At 42.1% G+C, this 14276-nt stretch overlaps 1 protein-coding gene across 1 annotated transcript in view; it reads right to left on the bottom strand.

The window, feature by feature from the left end:
- The window catches only part of musk (muscle, skeletal, receptor tyrosine kinase), a 132248-nt gene that overhangs the window by 46756 nt on the left and 71216 nt on the right, over window positions 1-14276 (bottom strand). The window contains exons 10-14 of the mRNA XM_052020110.1: window positions 11992-12158; window positions 11437-11460; window positions 9116-9204; window positions 7598-7757; window positions 1383-1560 (exon numbers count right to left, since the gene is read on the bottom strand). Of these exons, the coding sequence (XP_051876070.1) occupies window positions 1383-1560; window positions 7598-7757; window positions 9116-9204; window positions 11437-11460; window positions 11992-12158 (618 nt within the window). The remainder of the gene's footprint in view (window positions 1-1382; window positions 1561-7597; window positions 7758-9115; window positions 9205-11436; window positions 11461-11991; window positions 12159-14276) is intronic.

Below are 14276 nucleotides of genomic sequence, written 5' to 3'. Positions count from 1 at the left end.
CTCCATTCTCTCCTCAGTCCCTCAGCTCTGGGAGCTCTTCTCTGAACTCTCACCAAGATCTTTATGTTCCTCCTGATGTGTGATACAAGAACTTTAGAAATAGGAGCAGGAGTAGACCATCTGGCCTCTCAGTCCTGCTTTATGATTCAAGAAGGTCATGGTTGGTCTGATTCTTGCCATCAATTCCACCTTCTAGCCTGTTCCCAATAACACTTGATCCCATGTGGAGTAGAGAACTCCAAAGGTTCATGATCCTCTGAGAGGAGCATCTTCTTCTCATCTCACTTGCATGTGGGCATCCTTTTATCCTGAGATGTTGTCTCTAGTCCAAGATCTCCTCACTGGGAAAACATCCTCTCAGCATTTACCTTGTCAGATACTCTCAGTATCTTATATCTTTCAATAATATGACCTTCATTATGCTAAACCTCAGAGAGTACAGACCCTTTACACTTAACCTTTCACCATAAGATCACCCTTCACCCCAGGAATCAATCTTCTAAACCTTATGTGAACTGTGTTTAAAACACATACGTCCTTTCTTAAACGACAGGTCGACATTCTATGTAGTACTCCAGCTGTGGTCTCACCAAAGCCCTGTATAGTTGCAACAAGACTTCCTGACTTCTGTGCACCATCCCTCTTACAATAAAGGCTGACATTTCACTTGCCTTCCTAATTACTTGCTGCATGCGCCTGGTACCTTTCCACATTTTTTGCACAAAGTCTCAGATCTTTCTGAACACCAACATTCATTATTCTCACAACACTTAAATAATAATGTGCTTTTCCCTTCCTGCTAATTAAGACAGTCTCACATTTCCCCAGTTTATTCACAAATCTGGTATCTTTTTCATAGTCACTTAAACTACCTATATCCCTTTGTAGATGTATTGAAACCTCCTCACAATTTATTTCCCCAGCTGACTTTGTATTGTCCACAAACTCGGATTCAATACACTCAGTGGCTTCATTCATGAAATTAATACAAGTCGCACTGATCCCTATGGTACCCCACTAATTACAACATGAAAATGACCTATTTATCCCTCCTCTCTTTTGTAAATTAACCAATCCTCTACCTATGCTAGTATCTTACCCTCATTGTTGTGATCCCTTTCTTCTGAAGTAATTTCTCAGATGGTTCTTTATCAAATGCCTTTTGTAAATCTAAATACACCATATCCAATGGTTCTCCTGCCAATGCAAAGAATTCTAATAGATTTTACTAACATGATTTCCCTTTGATAAAACCTTCGTAGAATTGGACTCAGTATTCCAACCAGCGATTTCTGAAGGTTCACCATGACTTCCCTCTGAATGGATTATAAAACTTGTCAACAATCCCTGCTCTTATGTCAGGAAGGAAATAAAGTTTTTACCTCTTTCTAGTCTGCCATTCCTTCTGGTGACGGTGGCAAGTGAGAATTATAACTATCAACAGGATGGAGGCTGCAAGGCTTGAGATTATGGAAATGATGATGGTCATTGAGTAGGTGGCAGAAGTGCTGGGCGTGTTTGCTGTGTCTGTTTTAGGCTTCACTCCTGCTGCTGAGGTAACTGGAAAGGAGAAACAAATTGGAAAAGCAATAGGTACTGTACAAGCAATTTAACATTAGGCATGGTACCATCGGGGTTAAATAATTGTGCTAGTGGTTTAGATCCCTAAATAATGATCTGCAAGCATGAGTCCAACTTTCGCCATGGCAACTGAACCAATTATGACCACAGGAACACAGGCCATTCAGCCCTACAAACTCCAAAACTACTCAATTAATTTCTGGCTGTTGTGTTCTTTAATTCCATTTGCTCATCATGAAATCTTGGCCAAACAAAAACCTATTAATCACTGTAAAGAAATTTTCCAGTTGACTCCTAGCCTCAACAATTTTTCAGTGGAAGAGGGTTTTAGGTTTCCACTCCCTTTGTGTGAAAAAGTGCTTCTGTTCCATTAGAGTTTCTGCTCTGCGACTAACTGTTAAGATTTAGTCATCATAAAGTTCAAGTGACCCTTCAGTTGCCTCTTCCCTTCCTCCATTTGTTAGAAGTGCCTGTGTTTCCTTTTGCATTTTTGTGATGAACAGCCCACATCAAATGTGGTACCCCACATCAGACAACCTACATCTGACTGCCATGCATTGTTTATCTTTTGCTTTTTGTACTAACTGCAATCAAACAAGCTTAAATTTCATAATATTAACACCGCATGTTCTCAGATTTAACTTAGAACCATCACTACAGACATCCCTAAAGCCAGCTGGTTGCATCTGAAGCATCCAAAGCCCATTATAGTGTCAGTCTGGGCCTGCTGCTGGCTTCCCTTTCTCTTGCTTATTTCTGGTGATTGATTGTGAAAGGTTCTCTATGATTCTTCCATTTGTTGGAAGCAGCCTAGTGTTTTTTGTATGGAGGAAGTAAAAATGAACTTGCATTTCTATAGCACCCTTCAGGACTTCAAGACTTCCCAACGTGCAATTCAGCCAGTGATGTGTTTTTCCAGTTGTAATATAGGCAGCATAGTAGCTAACTTGCTTCCAGTCAAATTCCACAAACAGCAACGTGACAATGAACAGATGACCTCTTTTTTAATGTATGTCGATTGAGGACACTGGAGAAAAGTCCTCTGCTCTTCCCCAGGACAATCCCATGGGATATTTTCCATCCACTTAAAAGTCTCAGTTGAAAGAAGGTTCCACAGACAATGCAGAACTCTCTCAGTAAACCACTAGGGGATGTCAGCCTAGCTTTTTGTGTTCAAACCCCTGAAATGAGACAAATCCACAACCTTTTGACTTGGTAATATGCCCTTACTTCTGCATGGCAGATAATTTTTTGGCAACACATGTTTATTTCTGACAAATAAAATGTTCTTTTGTGCACTTCTGAAGGATTAAATGGATATTAGCCCAAGTTCTTGGTTGATGTTCAGGCTTTATAATGTGATATTGCAGAGACTGTGGGTCTCAGACCCTCAGCTTTCTGCTGGTTCTCCCACCTCCACCATCCATACCAGCTGAAATGGCAAGTGAAATGTGATCCACACAAGTTACAGCATATATTACTCCAACAAGAAATATAGGCTGATCTCTTTCACTTTAAACAGAAAATACTGGAAATGCTCAACAGATCAGATAACAACTGTGGGGAGAAATAGAATAAATGTTTCAGGTTTCATGCTGGAATTGTGAAAAAAGAAACAGAAGGTTATGGAAATAGTCAGCAGACTTAATATTTCACCTCAATGACTTATCATCGGAACTGATGAAAAGTTATCAGCCCCAACTAATAATTTTGTTTCACTCTCCACATATGCTGCCTGTTCTGATGAATATTTCAAATGTTTTCAATCTTACAGGAGATTTCTGGGCCTGCATTATTTTGAGCAACAACTTTGAGGGAAGGGCTGCTCCTGCTCAGAATTTCTAGTGAGATCACTCTTCCATCATGTATTTATGATTCCACTACATAACATACTAACATACGGGTTACATTGGGGGTTACATCCCTAACCCCCAACGAACTTGAAAGTCGGTAGTGTAGCAGTTAGCGTAACGCTTTGCAGTGCCAGCGACACGGGTTCGATTCTGGCCACTGTCTGTGGGGAGTTTGTGCGTTCTCCACGTGACTGTGTGGGTTTCCTCTGGGTGCTCCAGTTTCCTCCCACGTTCCAAAGAAGTACGGGTTAGGAAGTTGTGGGCATGCTATGTTGGCGCCAGAAGCGTGGCGACACTTGCGGGCTGCCTCCGGAACACTCTACACAAAAATGACGCAGTTCACTGTGTGTTTCGATGTACGTGTGACTAATAAAGAAATCTTGAAGAAAATACTTAAACCCATTAATCCAAGATTAGGTTAAGGTAAGCACCTGCCACCACTCCACAACTCCACCTCCCAGGTGAGGTTAACTCTGGGACTCTATCATGCCACTGCTCAATGGCCCAGCTTACATCGATGGGAAGTCATAGTGAGCGAAAAAGATCAAAAATTCAGACAACCTGAGCCTGCCAAGAGAGAATTAAAAAAGCCCACTGGCACGAATAAATTGTAATAGAAGTTCTTCAGAGGTGTTTGGAATGGTTGTGGGTCTGAGCTGTGACAGGGAGTGTGGCAGGGGTGGGGTTGCTTGCAACCTATGGCAAGGAATGCTTTAACTTTTTGTGTAGAACCTGTAGAAGCATTGTCATTCCTCTTGGCAAAAGAAACCAAATGTTCTTGCCATAAATAAACCCATCTGGCCCCAGAAACTTTTAACTAATGACTTGAGTAGAAAATATAACAACTTACAGTTCGTGCCACACTTAACATTGCTGACCCAATCATGATATTTAAAACAGGACCCTGATGTGATTTTAATTCTCCACATCTGGCTGAGAAGTTGGTACAGGAGGGAGGGTTTTAGATTTTTGGATCATTGGGATCTCTTCTGGGGAAGGTGGGACCTGTACAGAGAGGATGGGTTACACCCAAACCCGAGGGGGGCCAATATCCTTGTAGCCAGGTTTGCTGGGGTGGTTCGGGAGGGTTTAAACTAGATTGTGAGGGGGAAGGAAACCGGAGGAGTAGGTCAGAGGAAGGAGGGGATGGGGAAAAGTCAGATCTGACAGGTAGAGAGGCTTTGAGGAAGGAGAAGCAGAGTACAGGCTATAAAAGTAGTAAAGTGGATGGGCTAAAGTGCATTTACTTAAATGCAAGAAGCATCAGGAATAAAGGAGATGAACTGAGAGCTTGGATAAGTACATGGGATTACAATATTGTGGCTATTACAGAGACATGGCTGACATCAGGGCAGGAATGGATATTGAATATTCCTGGTTTTCAGTGTTTTAAAAGGGATAGGGATGGGGGGGAGAAGAGGACGAGGGGTGGCGATACTGGTCAGGGACACTGTTACAGCTGCAGAAAGGGTGGATAATGTAGAAGGATCCTCTCTAGAGTCAATATGGGTGGAAGTTAGGAATAAGAAAGGAGCAGTTACCCTCCTGGGAGTATTCTATAGGCCCCCTGGTAACAGTAAGGATACTGAGGAGCAGATTGGGAGGCAGTTTTTGGAAAGATGCGAAAGTAACAGTGTTATTATAATGGGAGACTTCAACTTCCCAAATATTGATTGGCACCTACTTAGTGCCAAAGGTTTAGATGGGGCGGAGTTTGTTAAGTGTGTCCACGATGGATTCCTGTCACAGTATGTTGACAGGCCGACTAGAGGAAATGCCATATTAGATCTAGTATTAGGTAATGAACCAGGTCAGGTGACAGACCTATCGGTGGGTGAGCATTTGGGGGACAGTGACCATTGCTCCATACCCTTTAGAATTGTCATGGACAGGAATAGGAGCAAAGAGGACAGGAAGATATTTAATTAGAGAAAGGCGAATTATGAGGCTATAAGGTGAGAACTTGAGAGTGTAAATTGGGATAACATTTTTGAAGGGAAATGTACTATGGAGATGTGGTCGATGTTCAGGGATCTCTTGCAGGATGTTAGGGATAAATTTGTCCCGGTGAGGCAGAGAAGGAATGGCAGGGTGACGGAACCGTGGGTGATGAGAGAGGTGGAACAGCTAGTTAGGAAGAAGAAGGCAGCATACATAAGGTGTAAGGAGCAAGGATCAGACAGGGCTCGTAAGGAATATAGAGTAGCAAGGAAGGAACTTAAGAAGGGGCTGAGGAGGACGAGAAGGGGACATGAAAAGGCTTTGGCAAGTAGGGTTAAGGAGAATCCCAAGGCTTTTTTCTTGTACGTGAAGAGCAGAAGGATGGCTAGAGTAAAGGTAGGTCCGATTAAAGACAAAGGTGGGAGGATGTGCCTGGAAGCTGTGGAAGTGGGTGAGATTCTCAATGAATACTTCTCTTCAGTATTCACCAAGGAGAGGGGTCTTGATGATGCTGAGGACAGTGTTGGTAAGGGTAATGTTCTGGAGTATGTAGATATCAAGAGAGAGGATGTGTTCGAGTTGTTAGAAAATATTAAGACAGATAAGTCCCTGGGGACTGACAGAATATTCCCCAGGCTGCTTCGTGAGGCGAGGGAGGAGATTGCTGAACCGTTGGTTAGGATCTTTGAGTCCTTGTTGTCCACTGGGATGGTACCGGAGGCTTGGAGGGTGGAAAATGTTGTCCCCTTATTCAAAAATGGTAGTAGGGATAGTCCAGGGAATTACAGACCAGTGAGCCTTATGTCTGTGGTGGATAAGCTGTTAGAAAGGATTCTAAGAAATAGGATCTATGAGTATTTAGAGAATCATGGACTGATTAGAGACAGCCAGCATGGCTTTGTGAAGGGAAGATCTTGCCTCACAAGCCTGATAGGGTTCTTTGAGGAGGTGACCAGGAAGATTGATGAGGGCACTGCAGTGGATGTGGTCTACATGGATTTTAGTAAGGCATTTGACAAGGTTCCGCATGGTAGGCTTCTTCAGAAGGTCGGAGAGCAAGGGATCCAGGGAGGCTTGGCTGTGTGGATTCAGAATTGGCTTGCCTGTAGAAAGCAGAGGGTTGTGGTGGAGGGAGTGCATTCGGATTGGAGGGCTGTGACTGTTGGTGTCCCACAGGGATCGGTTCTGGGACCTCTACTTTTTATTAATGAGTTAGATGAGGGGGTGGAAGGTTGGGTTAGCAAGTTTGCAGATGACACAAAAATCAGTGGTGTTGTGGATAGTGTGGAGGGCTGTCGAAGCTTACAGAGGGATATTTATAGGATGCAGAGCTCGACTGACAAGTGGCAGATGGAGTTCGATCCCGAGAAGTGTGAGGTAGTACACTTTGGAAGGACAAACTCCCAAGGCGGAGTACGAAATAAATGGCAGGATTCTAGGCAATGTAGAGGAGCAGAGGGATCTGGGGGTTCATATCCACAGATCACTGAAAGTCGCCTCACAGGTAGATAGGGTAGTTAAGAAAGCTTATGGGATGTTAGCTTTCATAAGTTGTGGGGTCGAGTTTAAGAGCCGTGAAGTAATGATGCAGCTTTACGAAACTCTGGTTAGGCCACACTTAGAGTACTTTGTCCAGTTCTGGTCACCTCATTATAGGAAGGATGTGGAGGCATTGGAAAGGGTGCAGAGGAGATTTACCAGAATGCTGCCTGGATTAGAGAGTATGGATAGTGAGGAGAGACTAAAGGAGCTAGGGCTTTACTCATTGGAGAGAAGGAGGATGAGGGGAGACATGATAGAGGTATACAAGATATTAAGAGGAATAGATAGAGTGGACAGCCAGCGCCTCTTTCCCAGGGCACCAATGCTCAAAACAAGAGGACATGGCTTTAAGGTAATTGGTGGGAAGTTCAAGGGAGATGTCAGAGGGAAGTTTTTCACCCAGAGAGTGGTTGGTGCATGGAATGCGCTGCCTGGGGTGGTGGTGGAGGCTGATACATTGGTCAAGTTCAAGAGATTGTTAGATAAGCATATGGAGGAATTTAAAATAGAAGGATATGTGGGAGGAAGGGGTTAGATAGTCTTAGGTGTGGTTTGAAGGGCGGCACAACATGGTGGGCTGAAGGGCCTGTATTGTGCTGTATTGTTCTATGGTTCTATGGTTCTTTCTTACAGTTATGATATAGTTCATGCACTGCCCTAATGTACATTGAAATACATACCATTGATACATAGAGGCACATTGCAAAATTCCCACCGGATGTCTCGGTTCATGGTATAACACCAAGGTCGTTCACTCTCACCTCCTGGGTTACGGCAGAAGTTGTCAGAATTTGCTAGTTCAGGAAATACCTCCGGCAGGCGTCTATGGAAATGGGGAACCTGTGACGGGGAAAGGGTAGAGGAAGGAATTACACCATTTATCAATTCAGAATGCATGGTAGGAGGATCAGGCACAATGTCTTATCATATAAGAACAAACATGTTAATGGAACAGCTATTATACTCAGTTCCTCAGAGGAATATCTTTGCAGGAACCACAACTTGAGTTCAATTGAACATTGTACAAATCAGCGATAAATTACATGGAAAATAGTATGGTGTCTACCATACAGTAACTGGCCATTTATGCCAACTATTCCATGCTGGCATTTGTGCTCTGTACAAACCTCTTCCATTTCCTCTTCATCTCCACCCATCAACAAATCTTCCTCTTCCTTTCACCTTCACATCCTTATCCAGCATCCCCATTTATTAAAAAAATTAGACCGTTGTTTGCTTTATTAATAAGGTTAAAATACTCAGTCACGCAATCCACAGAAGTGAAAAAAGACGAGACCTGCAGGGCATGAATGAGATAGAACTGGAACTGTAAATCAAAATAGACCCTTTGCAGACCACTCTCACTTCTCTTATTTTCCTTTTATCCTTCTTCCTTCTTGGGCAGGTTCTCGAACCATTGTTTTCCAGACTGCTGCAAGGAGATGGGGAGGAGGAAGCCAACAACAAGAGCAATGTCCTTCTAAGAGGCACTGAACACAGGATCTGCCCCCTTGCCAGGTGGGCATAAGAAATCCCACAGCATTATTTTGAAAAAGAGGAGGGAGAATGTATGTGTGCCTGGGACTTAATAAGTGAGGGAAGCATCCTACCCAGATTCTTGTAGGTTCTGATCCGTGGGTCTGTTAACCTCCCAATTGAATCTCGGTGCTAATTGGACACTCTCTTGATGATCAGATTGGCTGAGTCCAAGAATCATAATTAACGATTTACTGATTCTTCCACCACTTGCAACAGACCATTAGGCAGGAGCAAAAGTTTTAGAGGATCCAATATATACTTCCACTAGAAGGCCAAGAATCAGATGGCTATTTGTTCCTCAACAAGACCAGGGGTTAAGGGTTTATCATCCTGTTTTTACAGGCTACAGCAATGCTACCAAGCCTGATGGGTCTCAGCTGCAGCCTACCTGGTATTGGCAGTGGCAACATTTATAGGGCAATGTTAAACCTGTTTAGATTATTCATGTCTTTCCAATCCATAGGAAGTGGGATGATATTGCAGTCAATGGCATACTAAATTGAAAGAAAAAAAACATTGAGCATAAATATGTGCATTGGAACTGTAACTAAATGAAATACATCAGCAGGGGAAAGTAATGAATAGTGATATTAGCTGAAGTTGATGTTCCATACAATCGTGTGCATCAATTCTTTGGTGAAATGTTAACAGATACTAACCTGCTCGCTCCACTTCTGACAGGGAATGCCCGATGCTGTGATGTTCACTGATCCCTGGTAAAACCTCCCATTATTACTGTAACACATTCCTGTAGAAATAGGGAAGAAAGTAAAAACATCAGAATTAAGTACAAGTATTATTTCTGAATGTTGAATTCAGGACCCCTCCCTGTTGCTTTCGCCATGTTGAAGTTCTCCCCAACCTCATTGCTGCGATTGGGCAGATGGGGTCAGGTTTCAGCAACTAACAAGGCATGTGCTCTTGGAACAAACACATTCCTTGTCAGGTACGCACACTGCACAGGAGGTGGGGGCAGGGAGATGGTTGATGTATATCAATGCTATACCACTGGTTGACCATAGTATCTATTATGAGTCCTCCATCACTGTTTAACTTGTGAGGAAAAGCAAGAATTCCAGAGGGTTTGACACAGTAGAGTTCTTTAGTTCACATCTGACTTCAAAAGCATCTTTGCTCCAATACTTTTATTTTTCAGACATGAGGTCATTTTTAAGGATGCTTTTTTCTAACTGTTGGAGTGAATCCAAGTTCACACAGAGCCAAAACCAACCGCATGCGTATAATCCTTCCACAGCAGGTAAGGTTGGTGAACTTCTGGTACACATAAGCCAACTTACTCAGATCTTCATAGTGAGACCTGATTTAAGTTGCTTATGAGCTGAAGACCTGAACTGACCAAACTGAGGAGAAGTTAGAGACTGGGGAACTGAAGACCAGAAGACTGATGCTTTTGTTTTAACTCTGATCATATTGTGGATCACACAACAGCCTAATCATGAACCTCAAAGTTGCAAATAAATAAACCATGGAAGGTATTAATACTTAGGAGGTGCAAAACCTCTTCCAGGAGTAATCAGGGCAATGCAGCTCCTACCAGAGGATGTACCATATTTCACAGTGCGCTCTTCTTCCTGTCACTGTTGCTGATGATTTGGGATTTATTTACTTCCATTTGGGATTTATTTTAGAGTAATCAAGTAATCCTGACTGTCTATCTAGCTGACTGGGGAACATCTAATACTCTAACGTGTATGTTGCGTCCATTCACTCAGCCCTGACACCTAGTCTCTTACTGAGCCAAAACGCAACCTCCTATCATTCAGCTACACACACAGGCACACACCTACTCACACACATTCACAGACACATACACAGTTACACCCACTCACAGGCACACACCTACTTATACACATTCACAGGCACGAACTCACACACACTGAAACACATTCACTCACACTCATTCATATGCACTCACAATTGTACACACATACACACAGAAATAAACTCATTCACACACACTCATAGACAATTGTACACACTCACAGGCACACGTACACTCACACACATACAGACATTAAGATGGGCTAAATAATAAACAAAAACCTGCCTTTTATTAAACCTGCAGTGTGGCATATTATCCCAGGGAACATCAGATAAAAATCAGATTCTGAATAAGTCTCCAAAAACTTGGTCAAAATTGCAGGTTTTAAAGAAAAGGAGCCTGAGTCACTGTGGGAAGGACCTCCAAAGCTGAGGAACCAGACATGGCTGCAGTGGTGGTGCAGTTAAATCCGTGAAAATTGGGACTGAGCGAGAGTTCAGAATTGACAGAGTGCAGGGACCTCAGAAGGTTATGGTGTTGGAGGAGGTTACAGAGGTGGGGATCATGGGAATATCTGAAAACAAGGATGAGGATTTAAAACGTCAGGACTGGTAAGTAATTACCAATACAGGGTAAGTTAATTAAGCCATGTTGTTCAAAGCAATCAGCCAGGCAAGATGCATAAAAGGAAAACAAAAATGACACTGCTGAAAAAGATTATAGCTTGTGCACCACTAGTCACTCATGTGACTGATAACTACTGCACACACTTAACTCTCAAATATTCCCAACAAGTTTACCTAGGCAAGGTATTTGTAGCCACAGAATAACTGTAACTCATAAACACTATTTTGTTTTAATGTAGCAATAATGTGCAAGTTGCTTCATAGAGGACAGGAACTGTGACAAGCATCAATTAAGTAAATTTTGAGGAGGTTTTTGAAGGCTTGTTAGAGCTGGCAAGACAATGAATTTAGTCTGAAGTCAGGAGACCCCCTAATCAAATACACAAAATCTATGCATAAATTATTGGTTACATACATATAAAAAATTGCCTGGAAGGAAAACTAGAAGCAAATCTAATCATAAAATGTGCAGTAATTATTCAAATATTTTATTGTTCTTTGAAAGAACAGTTGGAACATTGGTTAACAATTACTGGTAAGGTGTAAAATCAAGCATAGGTTATTTACTCACTGGTAATGAGCCCTTTCTTCATGTCTGTAAGGATAAAGGGAAAATAATTAGGAAATATTTGAATATAAGAACTGGGGGGGGGGGGAACAGTGGGGGTCATTCAAACCCTAGAACATATTCTTCTGTTCAATGAAATCACGGCTGATCTGTGATCTGACCCCATAGACCTTTTCTCCCCTGTATCCATTAACGTCTATGACAAGCAAAAGTCTACCAATTGTAGATCATGTATTATCAATTCACACTGCACCAGTGTCATGGAAAAATCACAAACTTCCACCACTTTCTGTGTGTAGAGACATTTCCTAACTTTACCGCTGAAATGTCTGTCTCTAAGGCATGGGCCATTCCTCCTAACCCTATACTCCCCCACCAGCGGGAATAGTTATTTCTATTCACTTCCCTTTCCATCCCACCCACTCCCCTCTAAAATCTTCAAAACTTTGATCACCGCTTAGTTTTCTAAATTAGCCAATTAACTGATTTTGATATTGCTTATTAACTTTGGTGAATTAGTTATGAGAAACTATTTCATCTCAAACAGTGGATAGTTACCAAGAAAGGAGACTCTAGTGCATGCTTCTGGGTCATGGTGTATACTGGGAAGCCTCTGGCAGTCTGGTAGATTCAGACCAGCAGAGTAAACTCCTTTGCGTGAATTGTCCTCCATCGAGAGCCATTCTTTGTAACAATAAAGTTCTTTCACTGCCAGACAGTGCTCACTAAAGTGAAGAAATAAACAAAACTTAAAGCCTGACTCCCCTTTTTATAAAAATAACAATTGATCTTAAATAAAACAAATAGCTATAACAGTATATCAAATATTTAGGTTGACCGAATTTAATATGATTATTTTTCACAATAAATAATTTTAAATACATAGATAAAGAAAGAACTTGCATTCTTAAAGCACGTCACAATTTCAGGACATTCCGCTGTCTTCTAGAGCCAATCAAATATTTTTCTACGTGCAGTCACTGTGATAATGGAGGACTCACACACAGAAGGACAGAGAGATGATTTGTTTTTAGCACCAACTGAGTGATAAATATTAGCCAGACTCATGGGATTACGCAGAGACACAAGAGACTACAGATACTGGAATCTGGAGCAAAAAAGAAATTGCTGAGGAACTCAACTGGTCAGGCAGCATCTGTGGAGGGTAATGGACAGTTGACGTTTTGAGTCAAAATGAAAAATTAAGATGAAGCCCAGATGAAGGGTCTCAAACCAAAATGTCGACTGTTCATTTCCCTCTACAGATGCTGCCTGACCTGCTGAGTTCCTCCAGCAATTTGTTTTTTATAGGGACTTACTCCTTAGTTCTGCTTCAGATAACATCCTGCAATCTTTCCCCTCCACCATGGAGAACAAACCAGGTGCCGGGTTTAATGTTCCCACTGAAATACAGCACTACTATCAGTGGATTATCCCCTTGAGACTGCACCGCAGTGTCAGCCAATGTCTGAACACAAGTCCCTGGAGTGGGAACTCACAATCCTGTTCCCACTGAGTCGTTCTTTGCACCCATATGTCTTGATAGAAAGATAAATTAAACTCTAAGCAAAGTCAATCCATTGATTATGCTCTATGCTGTTGGCTGCCATTGGGAGAGTTCATGTGAGTTCTTTAGAAAAGATAGGAAACAGCCCATTGAGTCAAAGTAGAAATTTACTGTTTAAGGGACTGAATACTGTAAATTTATTAATGTTATTCTGCTAAGGTCTACATGATGGGAAACAGATGTGGACAAACTATGGATAGCAGAATGGGTTGAAGCCCATGGCTTCCTCCATTGAGACCTGGGCTTGATTCTAATTCAGGCTGATGGAACGTGTCTCTGTATTTTCTCTGTCAGCTGGCAGTCAGAGCCAGAATATTGGCCAATTTCAACCTCACGTCAAGTCTGTTTGGGCCCACTGCAGAAAACAAGACCTAATGAGAACTAATGGGCACTAAACTCCCAATAACATTCAGAGCTGAACGGCTGTTGCAGAAACCTGAAGATTATCATATTGGAGCCACAGAAGGAAGTGTTCTCACATGGTTTGGTTATTATAGAGCTATAGATAGCAACCATGGGATCTCCCGAAGCATTTACAATGAATGGTCACTGCTGTTGTTTAGTTGGTAAAAGAGCCAGCAATTTGCACACAGCAAGCTACCACAAACAACAATGTGCTTACAATGCGATTGTCTGCTTTTGGTTCTAAATTACGGATCAGATTAGACATCAGAGTGAATTTCCCAGCTCTTCTTTGAAGTAATGCTTTGGGATCATCTATGAGGCAGGTAGAGCCTCAGTTTCATACTTCTTTTAAAAGACACGGCAGCTATCCCTCCGTGGATTGCCAGCCAGGACTTTTGTGCCCATGTCTCTGTACAGGGGTTTGAATCACAACCTCCTATCTCAGGGCAAAGGGCACGAACTACTTCACCACAGCTGACACCTGAGATGCAACCTTGGTTGAACTGCAGGTGCTTTAATGGTGATCTGAATCTGCTTCTGTGGTTAACTGGCCTGACAGTTTCTGACTCTTGGTGCAGTAAAATGGAAAAGCAATCTTCTCTCCAGCCCTGATGCACATTGATATGTGCTGGGAATTCTCAAACTTCCCTCTTCCCCAAAGCAATGGCATTCAAACATCAATGGAACTTTAACAGTTCCATTAGAACAACCTAATATCTGGAGAATCAAATAAAGGAATAACTGAGTCTAGGAATAAAGGAATAATACGGCTCCTTATTATATTCTCAAACAGTTTTCACATCAAATTAATGACTAGAAAGTGCAGTGATGTCATTATATGGGGAACATAGAGTGTAGCAATAAGTTTTCA

This window comes from Pristis pectinata, chromosome 7 (assembly GCF_009764475.1).
Source record: "Pristis pectinata isolate sPriPec2 chromosome 7, sPriPec2.1.pri, whole genome shotgun sequence".
NCBI lineage: Eukaryota > Metazoa > Chordata > Chondrichthyes > Rhinopristiformes > Pristidae > Pristis > Pristis pectinata.
The sequence above is the reverse complement of the archived record's forward strand: the minus strand, read 5'-3'. Positions and strand labels throughout refer to the sequence as shown.